The 16274-nt window shown below is 37.6% G+C and overlaps 1 protein-coding gene across 1 annotated transcript in view; it reads right to left on the minus strand.

The window, feature by feature from the left end:
- Window positions 1-9187, minus strand: part of RFTN2 (raftlin family member 2) — a 68591-nt gene extending 59404 nt beyond the window's left edge. Inside the window, exon 1 of the mRNA XM_081243262.1 lies at window positions 8345-9187. Coding sequence (XP_081099388.1) covers window positions 8345-8483 — 139 coding nt within the window. The 5' untranslated portion in view covers window positions 8484-9187. The remainder of the gene's footprint in view (window positions 1-8344) is intronic.
- Window positions 9188-16274: the final 7087 nt, after the last annotated feature.

Below are 16274 nucleotides of genomic sequence, written 5' to 3' on the forward strand. Positions count from 1 at the left end.
ACAGGGAGATCAGCTCGGTGCTTTGTGACCGCCTGGAGGGGTGGCATAGCGAGGGTTGGAGGGAGGGAGATGCAAGAGGGAAGGGATGTGGGAACAGATGTATATGTATAACTGATTCACTTTGTTATAAAGCAGAAACTAACACACCATTGTGAAGCAATTATACTCCAATAAAGTTGTAAAAAAAAAATAGAAAAAAGTCACATTCTAGTAAAAAGTTAAGAACTTGTTCAATGCCAAAAGGTTTGCTCTGATGGTGTAACTCTATGAAAACAGTCCAACACATATATATGTTCTTTCCACCAATTTATTTCTGAAGATTGGTATGTATTTTTGAAATATTTATGAAACATTGTTTCCTCAGATAAAAGCACGATGTACAAACACTGGCAAGCAATTTTACCATATTTTCAAAAGGGAACAGACTGTCAAACTCCATATTGTATCTAGCAATTATAGTAAAAAATAATAAGTAACATATACCAAGTACCTATTTTGTGCCAGGTACTATGCAAAGTGCTTTACATGCCTAATCTTAATTAGCCCTTACAAAAACTCCACAAGGCAGATATTATCATTATTCTCAGATGAGGAAACTCAGGAAGAGAGAGATTTGATAACTTGCCCAAATTGTTAGTGAGCCGTAAGGCTGTAATTGAACCAGACAGAATGACTCCAGAGCCAGTACATCCGAGCACCGACAGGAAAGTAAAGCTTCACTGATTTGCATCACTGTTAATTCAGAATTTGTGAAAATTCAGACATGAGCTGAGCTAAAGTTTTTGACTACTATAAATTGTTAATCAATCTAATGTACAGATATTAAAAGGAGTATCCGGTTTACTCTACTTATCAAAATGTTTTAAGTTACTTAGAAAGATAAACTACTATATAAATAATGTCCAAATTTCATAACATTTTATGTTTTCAATAAAGGTGCCATCTTTGTAGTCACTCATTCACATATTTAATTGAAGTAATACAACGGTGGTTTTGAAATGCGCTCAAACTCCAAGGGACGACAGAGTTCATAATCACAGGCAGATAAGCAAAAAGATCGCATTATGACCATTAAAACTCCTGCAGCCTTGTGTTTCACCGCGGCCTCCTGCATGTGCTGCACTCTGCCTGTTCGTTTTTTTTTTTTTTTACAACTTTATTGGAGTATAATTGCTTCACAATGGTGTATTAGTTTCTGCTTTATAACAAAGTGAATCAGTTATAGTTTTACTTGTAGTTCCCATACAAACCATGAGATTTTCTCTCATTTCTGGGTCTGTACAGCTTGTCTTTCAGCCTTGTTTGCCTTACCCCCACTTCCTTACTCAGCCTTTTTTTTTAACCTTTAAAAACATCTTGTGTTGGGGTAGAAATGTAACGTACAAACGGGGTGCACAAAACATACTTAAAACTGCCAGCATTTGGTAACCACCATCCATTCAAAAACCAGAAAATGGCGGGCATGCCAGAAGCCTCCCTTCCTGCCCATTTCAATCACAATCCCCCTCTCCTGCTCTGTGCTACCTTGAATTTTTTTTTTTTTACCTTGACTTTTTGTGGTCCTCACTCCTTGCTCTTTTTAGTTTACTATGCAAGAATGCAAGCAAACACTACAGTTCAGTTTTGCCAATTTTGTGAGCTTTATATAAATGGAATCATACAGTATTTTGTGTCTATTTTCTTTCACTGAACATTAAGGTCGTGAGATTAATCTTGGGCAGCTTGTGTAGTTGTAGTTTGTTCATTTTCATTGCAGTATAGTAGAGGACAGCAAAGTACTGCCTACGGCCTGTTTTGTTGTATATGGTATGTTGGCACTTCACTGGCCGAGCTGAGTAGTTGTGACAGAGACCACACAGCTCACAAAGCCTAAAATATTTACTATCTGGCCCTTTTCAGAATAAGTTGGCTCACTTCTGCGGTATAGCGTTGCATTGTGTGAGTTTACCACAATTCATTTTTCCAGTCTCTTGTTCATGGATTTCTGAGTTGTTCACACTTTTGGGGTTATTACAAATAGCACTTCTATCAACATTCTTGTATGTGCTGTATGGTGCATGCGTGTGCACGCTTCCACTGGGTATATGTATCTTCGCTAACTAGGTAATGACAAAGCATTTTTTGTTTTTTCAAAATGGTTGTACCAATTTACCAACACCTGGTATTAGCAGTCTTTTGACATTTTAGCCATTTTGGATGATTTGTAGTGGTTTCTCACTGTGGTTTTAACATGAATTTTTCCTGATTACTAATGAGGTTGAGCACCGTTTCATATGTCTATTGACCATTTAGATTTCTTGTTTCATCAGCCACCTGTCCAAGTTCCTTGTCCATTTTTCTATTGGGTTGTCTTTTCCTTTTTTGATTTTCAGTTGTATTTTGTATATTCTGGATATAAATCTTTGTCTAAGTCCCACTCATTCTTTAGATCAGATGAGGTGGCATTTCTTTTAAGGAGTCTTTCTGGATCCCACCAATCAGGTGGAGGTGCTCTTCTTTCTGCTTCTATAACTCTCAGACTTCTAGCAAAGCTTGTATCACAGTATAGAGTGTATGCACTGTAAATAGATTATTATTCATCAGGGCTCCTCAGCAGGAAGCTCACTAGGATGCAGGTTCACAGAAGTCAAGGACTAGGCTTTATTCCTCACTCAGAGCTCAGTAGGTGCTCAGTAAGAGTTAGTTCAAAGAATAAATAGATGAATTGGGAGACTGGGATTGACATATATACACTATTGACACTATGTATAAAGTAGATAACTAATGAGAACCTACTGTATAGCACAGGGAACTCTACTCAATGCTCTGTGCTGACCTAAATGGGAAGGAAATCCAAAAAAAGAGGGGATATATGTATACGTGTAGCTGATTCACTTTGGTGTACAGTAGAAACTAACACAACATTGTAAAGCAACTATACTCCAATAAAAATTTTAAAAAAAGAATAAATAAATGTCCACCCAGATATAAGAAAACCCCCCAATATAATGTAGATTGCCAGTAGAAATGTATTTTCTCCCAACATCAATATTTATTTAATTGGGTCAATTGTTTGCTATTTTCAGAGATTCCCTACTCCCCCAGGTCAGAATGGGATCTTTCTTCCCCCCCACACAACAGTCTGAAATTGTGCAGTTTTATTATTTGCCACAACTACTGAGCCTGTGCTCTAGAGCCCGAGAGCCACAACTACTGAGCCCATGTGCCACAACTACTGAAGCCTGCTCGCCTAGAGTCCATGCTCTCTAGAGAAGCCACTGCAATGAGAAGCCCGCGCACCGCAACCGAAGAGTAGCCCCCGCTTGCCGCAACTAGAGAAAGCCCTCATGCAGCAACGAAGACCCAACACAGCCAAAAATAAATAAATAAAATAAATAAATAAATAAAAAATAAAGGAAAGTCCTTATGCAGTTTTTTTACCTGGTAGGAATTTGGGCTAGGCACCATGACAGAGATTATGTTGATGCTTGAGTAAATTTAGTCATCTTTATTATAAATTTCTTTTTACATAGCACTTTACATTTGAAAATCTTTTGACTGCTTGAGGAAATACTCAAGAACTTATTAGATTCAGACAGACATAGAAAATTTAGCTGGACTGACCTTCTTTCCTTCCTTCCCTCGTTTCTGATACTTTATTCATCTCTTGTTGATTTTTAAATGCATTCTCTTCAGTGCTGCATCTTCATTATTCTTGAAAGTTCTCTAGTATTTAAGATTACTGACCATTTCTTGCTTTTTGAAACCCTCCTTTTCCTTGTGTTCTCTGGTGTTATACAGTCACAATTGTCCTCATTCTATTTCATTTTTGTTGAGTTGTCCTAAATATGGCTAAATATGATTTAGCCTGATGATTCAGCCCAAGACACTTATCCTCTGCCCATAGTCTCCTCTTTAAGACTTTATCTACTTCAGTTCCTCCTGGAAGTCATCATCTCTTCCGTGCACCTGTAACTCTCTCTGCCAGGATGTTCCACTGCCACCTCACATGCAACGTGCCTGGAATGGAATTGCTGTTTCACCAACTGACTTCCTGTGGGATGTCCCTCCTACTGCAGGAGGCATCATTATTTCCACAGTTACTCAGGCTCAGAACAGGGAAGTCATCTTGAATTCCTTTCTTTCTGTTCCTTCATATCCAGCCAGCCACAGGCTAAGTCCTTCCTTGGTAATGTCTCTTACATGTGTCCCCTGCATCCTGTCCTTACTGCAGGTCCTCATCGTCATTAGCTTTGACCACTACAAGCAGTCTTCCAACTTTTCTCCTCACTTGCATCTCTCCCCACTGCAATCTCACATTAATCTTCTAAAAATATTTCTCTGTATCTATCAATTACTTGTTCAAAAGCCTTTACAGCTATTTATTCCCTGTAGAATCAAGGAATCACTCCTTGATTCCTTGATTCCACTCCAAGTCAGAGCATTCTATACTCCATTTATTTCCAACCTCATTTTCTGCTTTTCTCCTTTAAACACCACCTTAGCTCACTTCTTTCTTTTTTAAAAAAATTAATTAATTAATTAATTTTTGGCTGAGTTGGATCTTTGTTGCTGCACGCGGGCTTTCTCTAGTTGCGGCGAGTGAGGGGCTACTCTTCACTGCGGTGCGTGGGCTTCTCATTGCAGTGGCTTCTCTTGTTGTGGAGCATGGGCTCTAGGCGGGCTTCAGTAGTTGTGGCACACGGGCTCAGTAGCTGTAGCTCGTGGGCTCTAGAGCACAGGCTCAGTAGTTGTGGCACACAGGCTTAGCTGCTCCACAGCATGTGGGATCTTCCCGGACCAGGGATTGAACCTGTGTCCCCTGCATTCACAGGCGGATCCTTAACCACTGCACCACCAGGGATGCCCCCTCACTTCTCCTTTCAATAGCCCTTGAAAGTACCTCAAACTCTTAATCTTTTTCTGATTATATAAACCCTATTTTTTTCTTCAGGTTCAGTTAAAGTCCTAATTTGAATTCCAACTTATCCTATTCAAAATTGATTTTTCCTTTTCCTGATACCTCTTGTATCTCGTATTGCAATTTTTCATTCATTACTTCAACACAACTTATTGGCCACCGGTCATGTGCCAAACACTGTGCAAAACACAGCAGTGCAAAGGCGGATGTGGTTCCTGACCTTGAGGAGTTCATGAGCTTGTCCAGTTTGACCAATTAGAATATAAAATATTGGAGGGCAGAAACTATGTCTTATTCCTTTTTGTGTTTTCACTACTTATCAGCATCTTCTACAGAATCCATACATCAATGTATTTACTACTGTAACCGTGATGGTAAAAGACAATGAGAGTTTCTTGTTCTCATAATAATAAAGCAAGCTAGGGGCCAGGAAAATTTTACTCAATGTGTTTTACATGATTCTATTAGAAAGTCAAATAAGGAAGTTACCATCTGTCCTTCTGTTGGGTTTTTAATACTGTAGAAATTTCTTTTTAATCATAAAGCTAAACATGCTCTAAAAATCCTTAAGGCCATGGTTATTCAGATTGTTTTCTGGGATTGCACAAGAAGGTAAACCAACCCTTCTGGATCATTTGCAGAGTTAATTTAACTTTTCACCAAGAAACTCTATCATGTACTCATATATATACTGACACATTCTCATACATACACATGTATAGATTACTATACAATAATCCAGAAAATTTATCACAAAAATTGTGCTGAAATCTCACTAGTGTGGTTAGTAGATCTGGCATAAGGCCAGGAAGGATAATAGTTAACTTTTATTAAGTGCTTACTAAGTGTCAGGTACCTTTTCAAGGAGATTATTTTGTATAATCTCCTTTAATCTTTAAAATAACTCTATTATGCAAGCACCATCAGAACCCCCATTTTATAGATGAGGAAACTGAGATACAGCAAAGTTTATAAGCTTGCCAAGTTAGTGAGTGAAAGAGCCTAGATTCAGAACCCAGGAACTTGACTCCAGAGCCTTATGCGCTTAATGATTAGGCTATTATTTCTCCCATAGAGATATATAAGTAATGGCTCAAAGTAACCCCCCCCCAAAAAAAAGTGTGGGAAAGGCACACACACACACACACATACACGCACACAGAGAATGGAACTAAATGGAAAATCAATAAATTGTTCAAGATAACTATAGCTACCATAACACAGGGCACTGGAAATTTCAAAGGGTCTCCTCTTGCCCCACTGGGACTTGACTCTCTGTCCCATGTCCTCTGTTTGGAAAAACAGAGGAAAACAAGGTAAGAGACAGGCTCTTCGTGAGCATACACAGCTGTCACTAGACCAATTTGTTTCCTGAAAGGTTGCTCACTGCACGTGGCCTCTGAGAGGCAGGAGATGCCACTATTTAGTAGCCCTCACAGCAACCCCAGGTCAGAATGGCCAGGACTAAATGAAGAAGGCTGGCATATTTTAACCCCCATGTGACTCACTTCTCTACACACTGGAGGAATAGGTGGGCGTCAGAGACAACAGAAGAGAGGAAGGTGGTTTGTGGAGCTGGGCTGATACAGAGTCTTGGCTTCTGAGGCAGAGGCAAAGGCAAAGACAAAAACAAAACAGAACAAAAAACATGTGGAAGAATTGTAGAGAAAAGGGACACCAGGAGACTGGGCCCCTGGACCAAATAGGAACCAGGTGCAACTTTAAAATACGTGCCTGCTTACCGAGTTAACATTTGCAAACTATGCCCATACTTACACTTTATAGTGTAATACTCTATTACCTCCTCCAAACACCTAGAGTGGAAGGTAGAAATTTTACTCCTTTCACAGAGAGAAGGGCTTCTGATAATAATAAAACCAAAATGACTTCTGAAGAAAGTTGTAGATCTTTCTGATTCAAGGATGGCTGCATTTATACAAATTTGTTTGAGATTGCTAACATTGTTGGGAGGAAATAAATAAAAAAAAATTCAAGTTACTTTAAAACCTATGGGGGCTGTGCAGCAATCTTAAAGTACAGATCAAAATGGCTCTGGCCTAAACTTTATGAATAGACAAGGTTTTGAGGTTAAGGAAAATATGTGTTTGCATCCTGTGGATTTACAAAAACTTGTCCTAAAAGATAATTGACAAGGACAATCCATGGAGAAAACATAGGACCACATCACAAATATTTTCTCAAATGATGATTTTTGAAAAAGTATAGAAAAAATTCATTTGAGTGGTTACTTCTCTGATTGTCACCATTATCTTAATCTACTTTTAACTTTAATAATTAAAAAGAAAATTAAGAACATTGACATTTTCCCCTTTGGTAGCCTTAGCCTTAGGTAAAAATGGAAATGTAAATATGTTAAAAGTATATGTACAGACTTTGTGTATGTCTCTGGAAGGGAGTTTGCTTGCTGGCTAGCTCAGTTTTTGACAAAGAAAAATGGGCTGCTCTTGCTTCTTGCACAAAGATGCACTGTTCATAGAGCAAACCAAAAAATGGAGAATTTGTGTTTAAGTTGAAAAGAAATTAATATCCAACATGATAATGTACTTAGTATAAATTTTCTATTAACTGATAAAATGTGTGGCTTATTAGAATTAAAAGCATAACTTTCTAATAAGAACTTAAAATACTGATATCTGGAAATTCTAACAGCAAGCAGGACACTCAATTTCATTTTTAATACCCTGTAATTAAAGGTATAGTTCTGCTTTTTAAAAACTCAGTTTTATCAATGCGATTGTACAGTAAAGTTTCCAAAAGAAGTGAGGTAAAGTATTTGTGAAGTTGAGCTGCCTCTGTTCCTTGCACAGGGCTGCCATCTGGGCTTGTTTATTTGTGTTTCCAACTTTCTGGAACAGGGAGTTTCTCTGTTAGGGACAGGGCAAGCAGAGGAAGTATCTTACAGAAGACTATCTTTTTTTCTGTATTTTCAAACTTCAAGTTTAGTTTGGTCAAAAATATCAAATGACTAGCAGAATCACAACATTAACACAGTTGGAAACCTCAGAATTGTCTTAGCAAATACTCTTCCACATGATGCAAGTAATATTTCCTACATGCTACCTTCTTGTGCCTTTCAGATCTTTTTCAAAACACAAACTGTCATTAAGGCTAGAGCTATTTGGCTGGAAAGCGAACATTTTTCATGTGTCCTTCTACAAATAAGCATTTGATTTAAAAATGAAAGGACTATTTCCAAGCAGTTTTTCTAATTTTATAAAGTACATATGAGCCAAATTTACAGAAACCAAACAGAACAAAAATCTTTCAGAGTGTAATTAAGAAACAAAGCATTATTGTTAGATTGATTGTACAATCTGATGATAAGGAACAGTTTAAAAATCCACAAACCAACACTTAAAAAAACTAGTAGTCCCTTATCTCTGAAATCTTTCATTTAACAAATAAAATAGAAGCAAAAAGTACCTTGTAAAGTAAAATCCAGCAATACATATTCGTAAGCAAATTCTGTCTTTGTTTCCACTTGCGGTCTCTTCAGGGTAGAAAATATTTTTCCAGGGCTGCTATCATCAGGGTCTTCTAGCTTTCTAAGTCCGCACCCCATGGCAAAATCTGTAAGGAATTAAATTGCAGGATAGGGGAGGGAGACCAGCAAATTCTGTTGTTTAAGCTGCAAAAAGAAAGTTACAGACTTAACTGCTTTGATTTTTTCAGCTAAACCATAGATACTCAAAAAGAAAACATTTGAGTCCAAAGAAAGGAGCTGAAGACTTTTTCTAGCCATTTTTCTGTAAAGTCGTTGAACCCATGATGATTAAGCTACAGCTCCGGGAGGCTGGGCTTGATCTTAGGAGAAACATGCAAGCTGCTACAACTTAGCGGAGAATTTCCATGCCACGTCAATTTACAGCCAGCCCCCTACCAGAGTTCTGTCGCTCAGGGCACCAACAGTGCTTTGTCTATCCCAGTTAGCTGGATGATAAAGGAGGTGTCCAAAAACGGAAATAAAAAGGCAAAAGTGCAAATCAGATGGAATTATCTACAAGTAGAGGCTATATTCAGACATAGTGGTGTGCAATTCTTTTTCTGTTTTCTCTTTTCCCTTTTTCCTGTGCCCACTGCCCCCCCTTCCTCCCTGCTATTACCAAGAAAGCAAAAGGAGAGAGAGAGACAGAGAGAGACAGAGAGAGAGAGAGAAAATGGAAAAAAAAAAAAAGGATTCTCAATATGGTTGGAAACAAAAATCATTTCCAGAAAGGAAGTCAGGAAACTGTTTCTGGAGTCTAAAAGGAGAAAAGTTAAAGTTAAAAAAACAACAACCCACTTTTAGTCTTTAGATAGCACTTTTGAGGATTTCTTTCCAAATGAAGGGTTTTTTTTGGCTGGAAAAATCATGTACTAGTTAAACTGCCACATATAAAATGTTTATATTTAAATATCATAATAAAAAGACTATTTAATTGCAAAGAAGAGACAGTAATGTGGATAATTAGTTTCCCTAACATTTATAAAGTTTAAAAAACTCTACTATTAGAAGGCTTATGATAATAACTAGTAACACTTCCACAGGTCCCAGAGTATCATTAATTAAAAACAACAACAATAACAACAACAAAACTGACAACTTGATTCATTCAGTCTTATAAATTGCTATTTACCTGAAGTCAAGAACAATTTCTAATGGAACAATTGTAATGAGTGTTTATTGTATTTTACCATTTACGCGTCATGTGGTGTGGTGTACCCATCAAAACTGTAAGCCCTGGAATCATACCTCCTGGTTTCAAATACTGCTTCTAATGCCTACTAGAGACGTGATCTTGGGCAACTTACTGGACCTCTTCAGGTTTCAATTTCCGCCCCTATAAAATGGAGTTAATAATAATACTTACCTCATAGGCTTGTTATGAAGGTTGAATGAGATAATCTTATCTCATATCTTAACATTATGCCTGGCGAATAGCATAAAATAAATTTGTTAATGTGCTTACATTATAAAACAGTGTTGAGAATAGTAGTAGAAAGGAAGTGATTCTGCCACCATTCCCATTATTTACAAAATAAACCTCACATTTCAGGTTTCATAGAATACAAGCCTGAAAAGATTTTTCAATTACATTGAAGAGTGCACATGAAAACTCTCAAAAGGGTATGGATTATTTAGTTTGTAGATCACTATGACGTCTTGTCTCTTCCTTCCACCTCCTTGTCTTTAAACAATTTATTTTTCAGAAGTGTTTTTTAACAGAGGAAAATTCCATAGTCCTTCATTCTCAAGGGTGAGCATGGTTGGTGGTAGCAATTTCTGGGTAAATTTGGCTAAAAAGACAGCAGACTCTGACCTAGTGTGACTCATTTGACTATTCCCAGTGTTTCAATGCCTGTCATTTTTCATGTCCTCTTTTGCTGTGAGCTCCTGGATGGCAGAAATAGAATATTTGAAGTTCACTAGTTCCTACTGCAGAGCCTGGAGGATTATTTATGAAATACTCATTATATTTATTAAGCACCTGCTATATTCCAGGCACTAAATTAGATGCTGCTGGGTACACAAGTTGACTAAACATGGCTTCTGCCCTAAAGGAACTTAAGGCTTAATGGGGAAGAAGACAGACTTATAAACAGATAATTTCAATTTGATTTGGTAGCTGCTAAGATAGAAGTATGCATAGGATGCTATAGAAACCCTAGAAGAGGTCTCTAACTCAGCTTGGAGGATGATATCTGAGCTGTCTTGAAGGATGAATATGCATAAGATAGATAAAGAAAGGTGGGGAGCATGTGCCAGGAAAAGGGAAAGGCACCAGCAATGTTATGGAATCATGAAACAGTATGGCATGAACTTGAAGGAACATGAAGCAGTTGAGAATTACTAGAACATAAAATTTGAAAGAAGACTAAGCTAAGCTATAAGGGAGGCAAGAGCCAGTTGTAATGGGTTTTATATGCTGCATAAAGGGAATTTTGACTTTATTTTGTAGGCAGCAAATGAGAATCAAATAATCCAATGGAAAAATCAAACGAGGAGCTTGAAATAGGCAAGTGACATAAGTTTGTGTTTTTGATGGGTTACTATGGCTGCTTTGAGGAAGATGCTCTTAATAGGAGCAAGAATGGGGGAGACTAGTCATTCAGGAGAGTATTGCAGTAGTCCAGTTGAGTTGATGACTGAACAAATGAATGAATAGAATGCATCATTATGTCCTTAAAGAATTTCTTTTATCTCTAGTGAAAGGAACTGCACTTCCTTTTGTTCACAACTAAGCCATCACTTAATCATTTTTCTCTCCAAAAGTCCAACAAAATAAAATTTTATTTGACCCTTAATGATGTTTCAAAACACATTTACATGTCCATATGGCACACATTCCTTCTATTTTAACAATTATATGGGATTTCATTGTATTAATATTATGTTTAATAAGCAGCATTTTGGCTATTTTCAAAGTTTCATGGTGAAGAATTTTATAAAGATTACTTTTTCCTCCACATTGGATTATTTCCTAAACACTTAGATTTTACTTCATAAATGGTCAAAGGAAAGAGTTTTCATACAAAGAAATCAGTTAGAAAGTAATAAGCAGATAAAATGTATTCTAATGGGTAAATAATTCATTTACATTACTTACATAAATATGTGGTTGGCCATAAACTGTTTAAGATATTAACCTTAGTTTTTTTTTTTCTTTCTTTCTTTTGTCTACGCTCTGCAGCAGGTGGGATCTTAGTTCCTTGACCAGGGATCGAACACGTGCCCCCTGCATTGGAAGCATGGAGTCTTAACCACTGGACCTCCAGGAAAGTCCCAGATTTTTTCTTTTCCTTTAAAACTGTATTTTGGGCAGTAAGCTTTTGTTGGTTATCACGTGTATTTGCTCCATACCTCTTTAATGCTTGTACATTTTTAGACAAATACTTTTAGTCAAAAAATTTTCTGTATCTCCAGAAATATGTACATTTCTTCAATAACATATTTCTCCATTTGAAACAAATGTCTGTTTTGTCGTATATTGGCTTGTTGTATATTGAGTACTTACAGTAATTAGGATAAATTTTTGGAATAAATGTTTTCTAACATTGGTCATTATTTCAGTATTGATTTACATTTGCTGCCAATTGTAGATTTCAGGGACAGCTTTCAGTTCTGTATTGTAAAGGGGGTTTCCCCAAGTGCAGACTCTTATGTGGCTGGATATGATGGAGATATAGTACCAGTTCTTGTCTGTGTTCTAGTATGAGCTCACTTAGTCCTTGAATGAATGAATGAGCCTTATGAAAACATTCTCCATAACTGGTAGCATATTATTCTTATAGTAACTACTCAAGTTCGGAACACTTGAGTTTACCAAAGTCTTGAAGCTTTTAAGAGATAATATGGGGCTTCCCTGGTGGCGCGGTGGTTGAGAATCTGCCTGCTAATGCAGGGGACACGGGTTCGAGCCCTGGTCTGGGAGGATCCCACATGCCGCGGAGCAACTGAGCCCGTGAGCCACAACTGCTGAGCCTGCGCGTCTGGAGCTTGTGCTCTGCAACAAGAGAGGCTGCGATAATGGGAGGCCCACGCACCGGGATGAAGAGCGGCCCCCGCTTGCCACAACTAGAGAAAGCCCTCGCACCGAAACGAAGACCTAACACAGCAAAAAAAAATTAATTAATTAATAAACTCCTACCCCCCTCCAAAAAAATACTGTAAGTATATCTCCCTCTCAGCTCTTAACACCTGTCACTGAGCTATAGATTTAATACAATGGTGACCTTAACCCCAACAGGCTTTTTTTTTTTTGCATGGAATTTGTCAAGTTGATTTTAATATTTATGTGGAAGATAAAAGGGCCAAGAAGGTCCAAGATACTTCTGAAGAAGAATGAGGAGAGATTACTTCTCTCTATATTAAGATTTATTATAAATCCATAGTAATTAAAGCTATTTTTAGCAAGGCATAGACAAATTAACCAATCCAACAGCATAAAGAGCCTAGAAACGGGAACATATATATGCAGAAATTTAACATATGATGGAGGTGGCATGGCAGATGGTGGGGAAATGGTGCTGGGACAATTGGCTATCTATATATGGAGAAGAAATTGGATCCCCATCTCATATCATATACAAAAATTTTAATTCTACAGAAACAACTTGAACATCAAAAGCAAAACTGTTATATTTTTATATGAAAATATGAATATTTATTGACATCAGAGTACTAAGAGTATTTTTAAGGCAAAAAGATAATCATAAAATAGTCCCAAATGATTAATTGTAAGGTGACAATCATAAGATATATGTTGATAAATTCTATATTAAAATTAAGAACTTCTATTCATTAAGCCTCTTTAATGTGAAAAGACAAGATACAAAATGGTAGATGATATTTGTCAACCATTGAAGGAACAATATCAAGAATATGTAAAGAACTCCTGCAAATAAATAAAAAGACAAGCCAATAGAAAAATAGACACAAAATATAAATAGGCACTTCACCGGCAAAGAAACATATGTAGTTAATAAATATATGAAGAGATGCTCAACTTTACTTCTATTTAGGGAAATGCAAATCAAGACCAAAGTGAGATAACATTTTATTGCAGTAAAATTCAAGTAAAAAATTTACCATTTTAACTATTTTATAATGTACAACTCAGTGACATTAAGTACAGTTAACCCTTGAACAACGTGGGGGTTAGGGACACAGACCCTCCATATGATGGAAAATTCGAGTATAACTTTATAGTCAGTCCCCAGTAGTATGTATTTATTGAAAAAAATCTGCATACAAGTGGATAAACCCATGCTGTTCAAGAGTCAACCGTACATTCACAGTGTTGTACAATGATCATCATTATCTAGCTCTAGAACTTATTACCCCCAAAAGAAAACTCATATCCTTTAAACATTCACTCTCTATTGCAGCCTTCCTCCAGCACCTGACAACCACTAATATTCTTTGTGTTTCCGTGCATTTGTCTATTCTGAATATTTCATATAAATGGAATCTAAAACATATGGTCTTTTGTGTCTGGCTATTTTCAAAGATTTATCTAGGGACTTCCCTGGTGGCGCAGTGGTTAAGAATCCACCTGCCAATTCAGGGGACATGGGTTCGGGCCCTGGTCCGGGAAGATCCCACATGCCGCGGAAAAACTAAGCCCGTGCGCCACAACTACTGAGCCTCCGCTCTAATGCCCGCGAGCCACAACTAGTGAGCCGACGTTCCACAACTACTGAAGGCCATGTGCCTACAGCCTGTGCTCCGCAACGAGAAGCCACCGCAATGAGAAGCCTGCACACCACATAGAAGAGTAGTCCTCACTTACCGCAACTAGAGAAAGCCCACGCGCAGCAACGCAGCCAAAAATAAAATTAATTAATTAATTTAAAAAAATAAAGATTTATCTATGTGGTGGCATTTATCAGTACTTCATTCAGTACTTCGTATGGCTGAATAATATTCCACTGCATGGTTATATTCAATACCACATTTATCTAGTCATCAGATGATAGATGTTTGGGTTGTTTCTGTCTTTTGGTTATTGAGACTAGTGTTTCTACGAATATTAGTGAGGTAACTCATTTTATACTTAGTTGAGCTGGCAAAAAATTAAGAAGTAGATGAGGGCTTCCCTGGTGGCGCAGTGGTTGAGAGTCCGCCTGCCAATGCAGGGGACACGGGTTCGTGCCCCGGTCCGGGAAGATCCCACATGCCACAGAGCGGCTAGGCCTGTGAGCCATGGCCGCTGAGCCTGCGCGTCCGGAGCCTGTGCTCTGCAATGGGAGAGGCCACAACAGTGAGAGGCCCGCGTACCACAAAAAAAAAAAAAAAAAAAAAAAGTAGATGATACCAAGAATTAGGGAGACCTCTTTAAGGGTATGTCACTGATGGGAATGTAAATTTGTTTAATCATGTTGGAAAATAGCATTATCTTGTGAAATTGAACTTTCATATCCTCTATGATCAAGCAATAGCACTCCTAGGTATACACCCATGAGAAACTTTAGCATATAAGTACCAGGAGATATATATAGATGAGAAAGTTAATAGCAGTACGATTTCTTAGAGCAAAAAACTTGAACCACTCAAATGTGCATTACCAGCCATTTCTTTTAAGAAGCTCTGCTATAAAGGAAAGGAAAGAAATGGAGCAGTAGTGGAGATTGAGAATTTTTTTCTTTTTAAGATGGGAGAAAAAATAGCATGTTTGTAGGTTGGAGAACTGATTCCATGGACAAGGGGGAAAAAGAATTGGGGGGGATGAAAGAATTGGGGGAGAAAAAAATTATTTCTGGAGAAACTGATTTCTCAGATACTTAAACTGGGGTTGTCTCGTAGTTCTGGAGGGTACCGTACATACCCTCCAGTTTTAAGTTTTACCTATCCTTCTCTTGCCCTCAAACTGCTGGATCAAATAGCACATTAACTAAGTAGCCAAAGGATATTTGTTGTATCTATTGTAACTCCTAAAGAGCATTTGATTGGTCTACTTTCTATATCACCATGGAAATCAGATCCAACTTACCATATGCCTCAATTAATAAATTATTATGCAGCAGTCAAAATGAATTAACTAGTTACAGGCAAAAACATGAATACACTATACGTGGTATGGTATCTTTTTTTGTTTTTTGGCTGTACCGCGTGGCTTCTGCGATCTTAGTTCCCGGACCAGGGATTGAACCCCAGCTACTGCAGCCACTGCCAAGTCCTAACCACTGGACCACCAGGGAATTCCCATGATATCCTTTTTTAGAATGTTTCATACAAGCAAAATTAAACAATATGTTGCTTAGACATACTTTATATATAATAAGATAAATGCAAAAGTACAAAATTCAGGACAATGATTACCTCTGGGAGGAAGACAGGAAGACAAGGAGAAAAAGAGCACATAGATCTAAATCACTGGTAATCTCCTAGTTCAGTGGTTCTCAAACTTTGGTGTGCATCAGAATCACCTAGAAAACTCATTAAAACCTAGACTGCTGGGTACCACCCCCAGAGTTTTTGATTCAGGAGGGGAGTGTGGGGCCTAAGAATATGTATTTCTAACAAGGTTCCAGGTGCTGCTAATGCTGTTCTTTTGGGACCACATTTAGAGAACCACTTCTAGTTCTTAGGTTGGCTTGTGGGGTCACAGGTGTTCCATTCCATTTTATTATTAAATTAATAAAATAAAATTATTTTATTACTAAATTATTATTATTTTAATTATTAAGTTAAATGGGGGGAAAAAAGATAGACCAAAGATGAGAGTATGTCAAGAAGCAAGGATTAATATTAATCCAATTCTGGGCTTCCGAGTCATCCTTTTCGAAAAGAGCTAGGGTTCCCTTACTAAAGCAAACTTGAAAAACACTGCTCTAGAAGAACTTCAAGACAATTTAAAAAGAATATTACTAA

Source organism: Mesoplodon bidens (assembly GCF_964165515.1).
Source record: "Mesoplodon bidens genome assembly, chromosome: 8".
In the NCBI taxonomy this organism is placed as follows: domain Eukaryota; kingdom Metazoa; phylum Chordata; class Mammalia; order Artiodactyla; family Ziphiidae; genus Mesoplodon; species Mesoplodon bidens.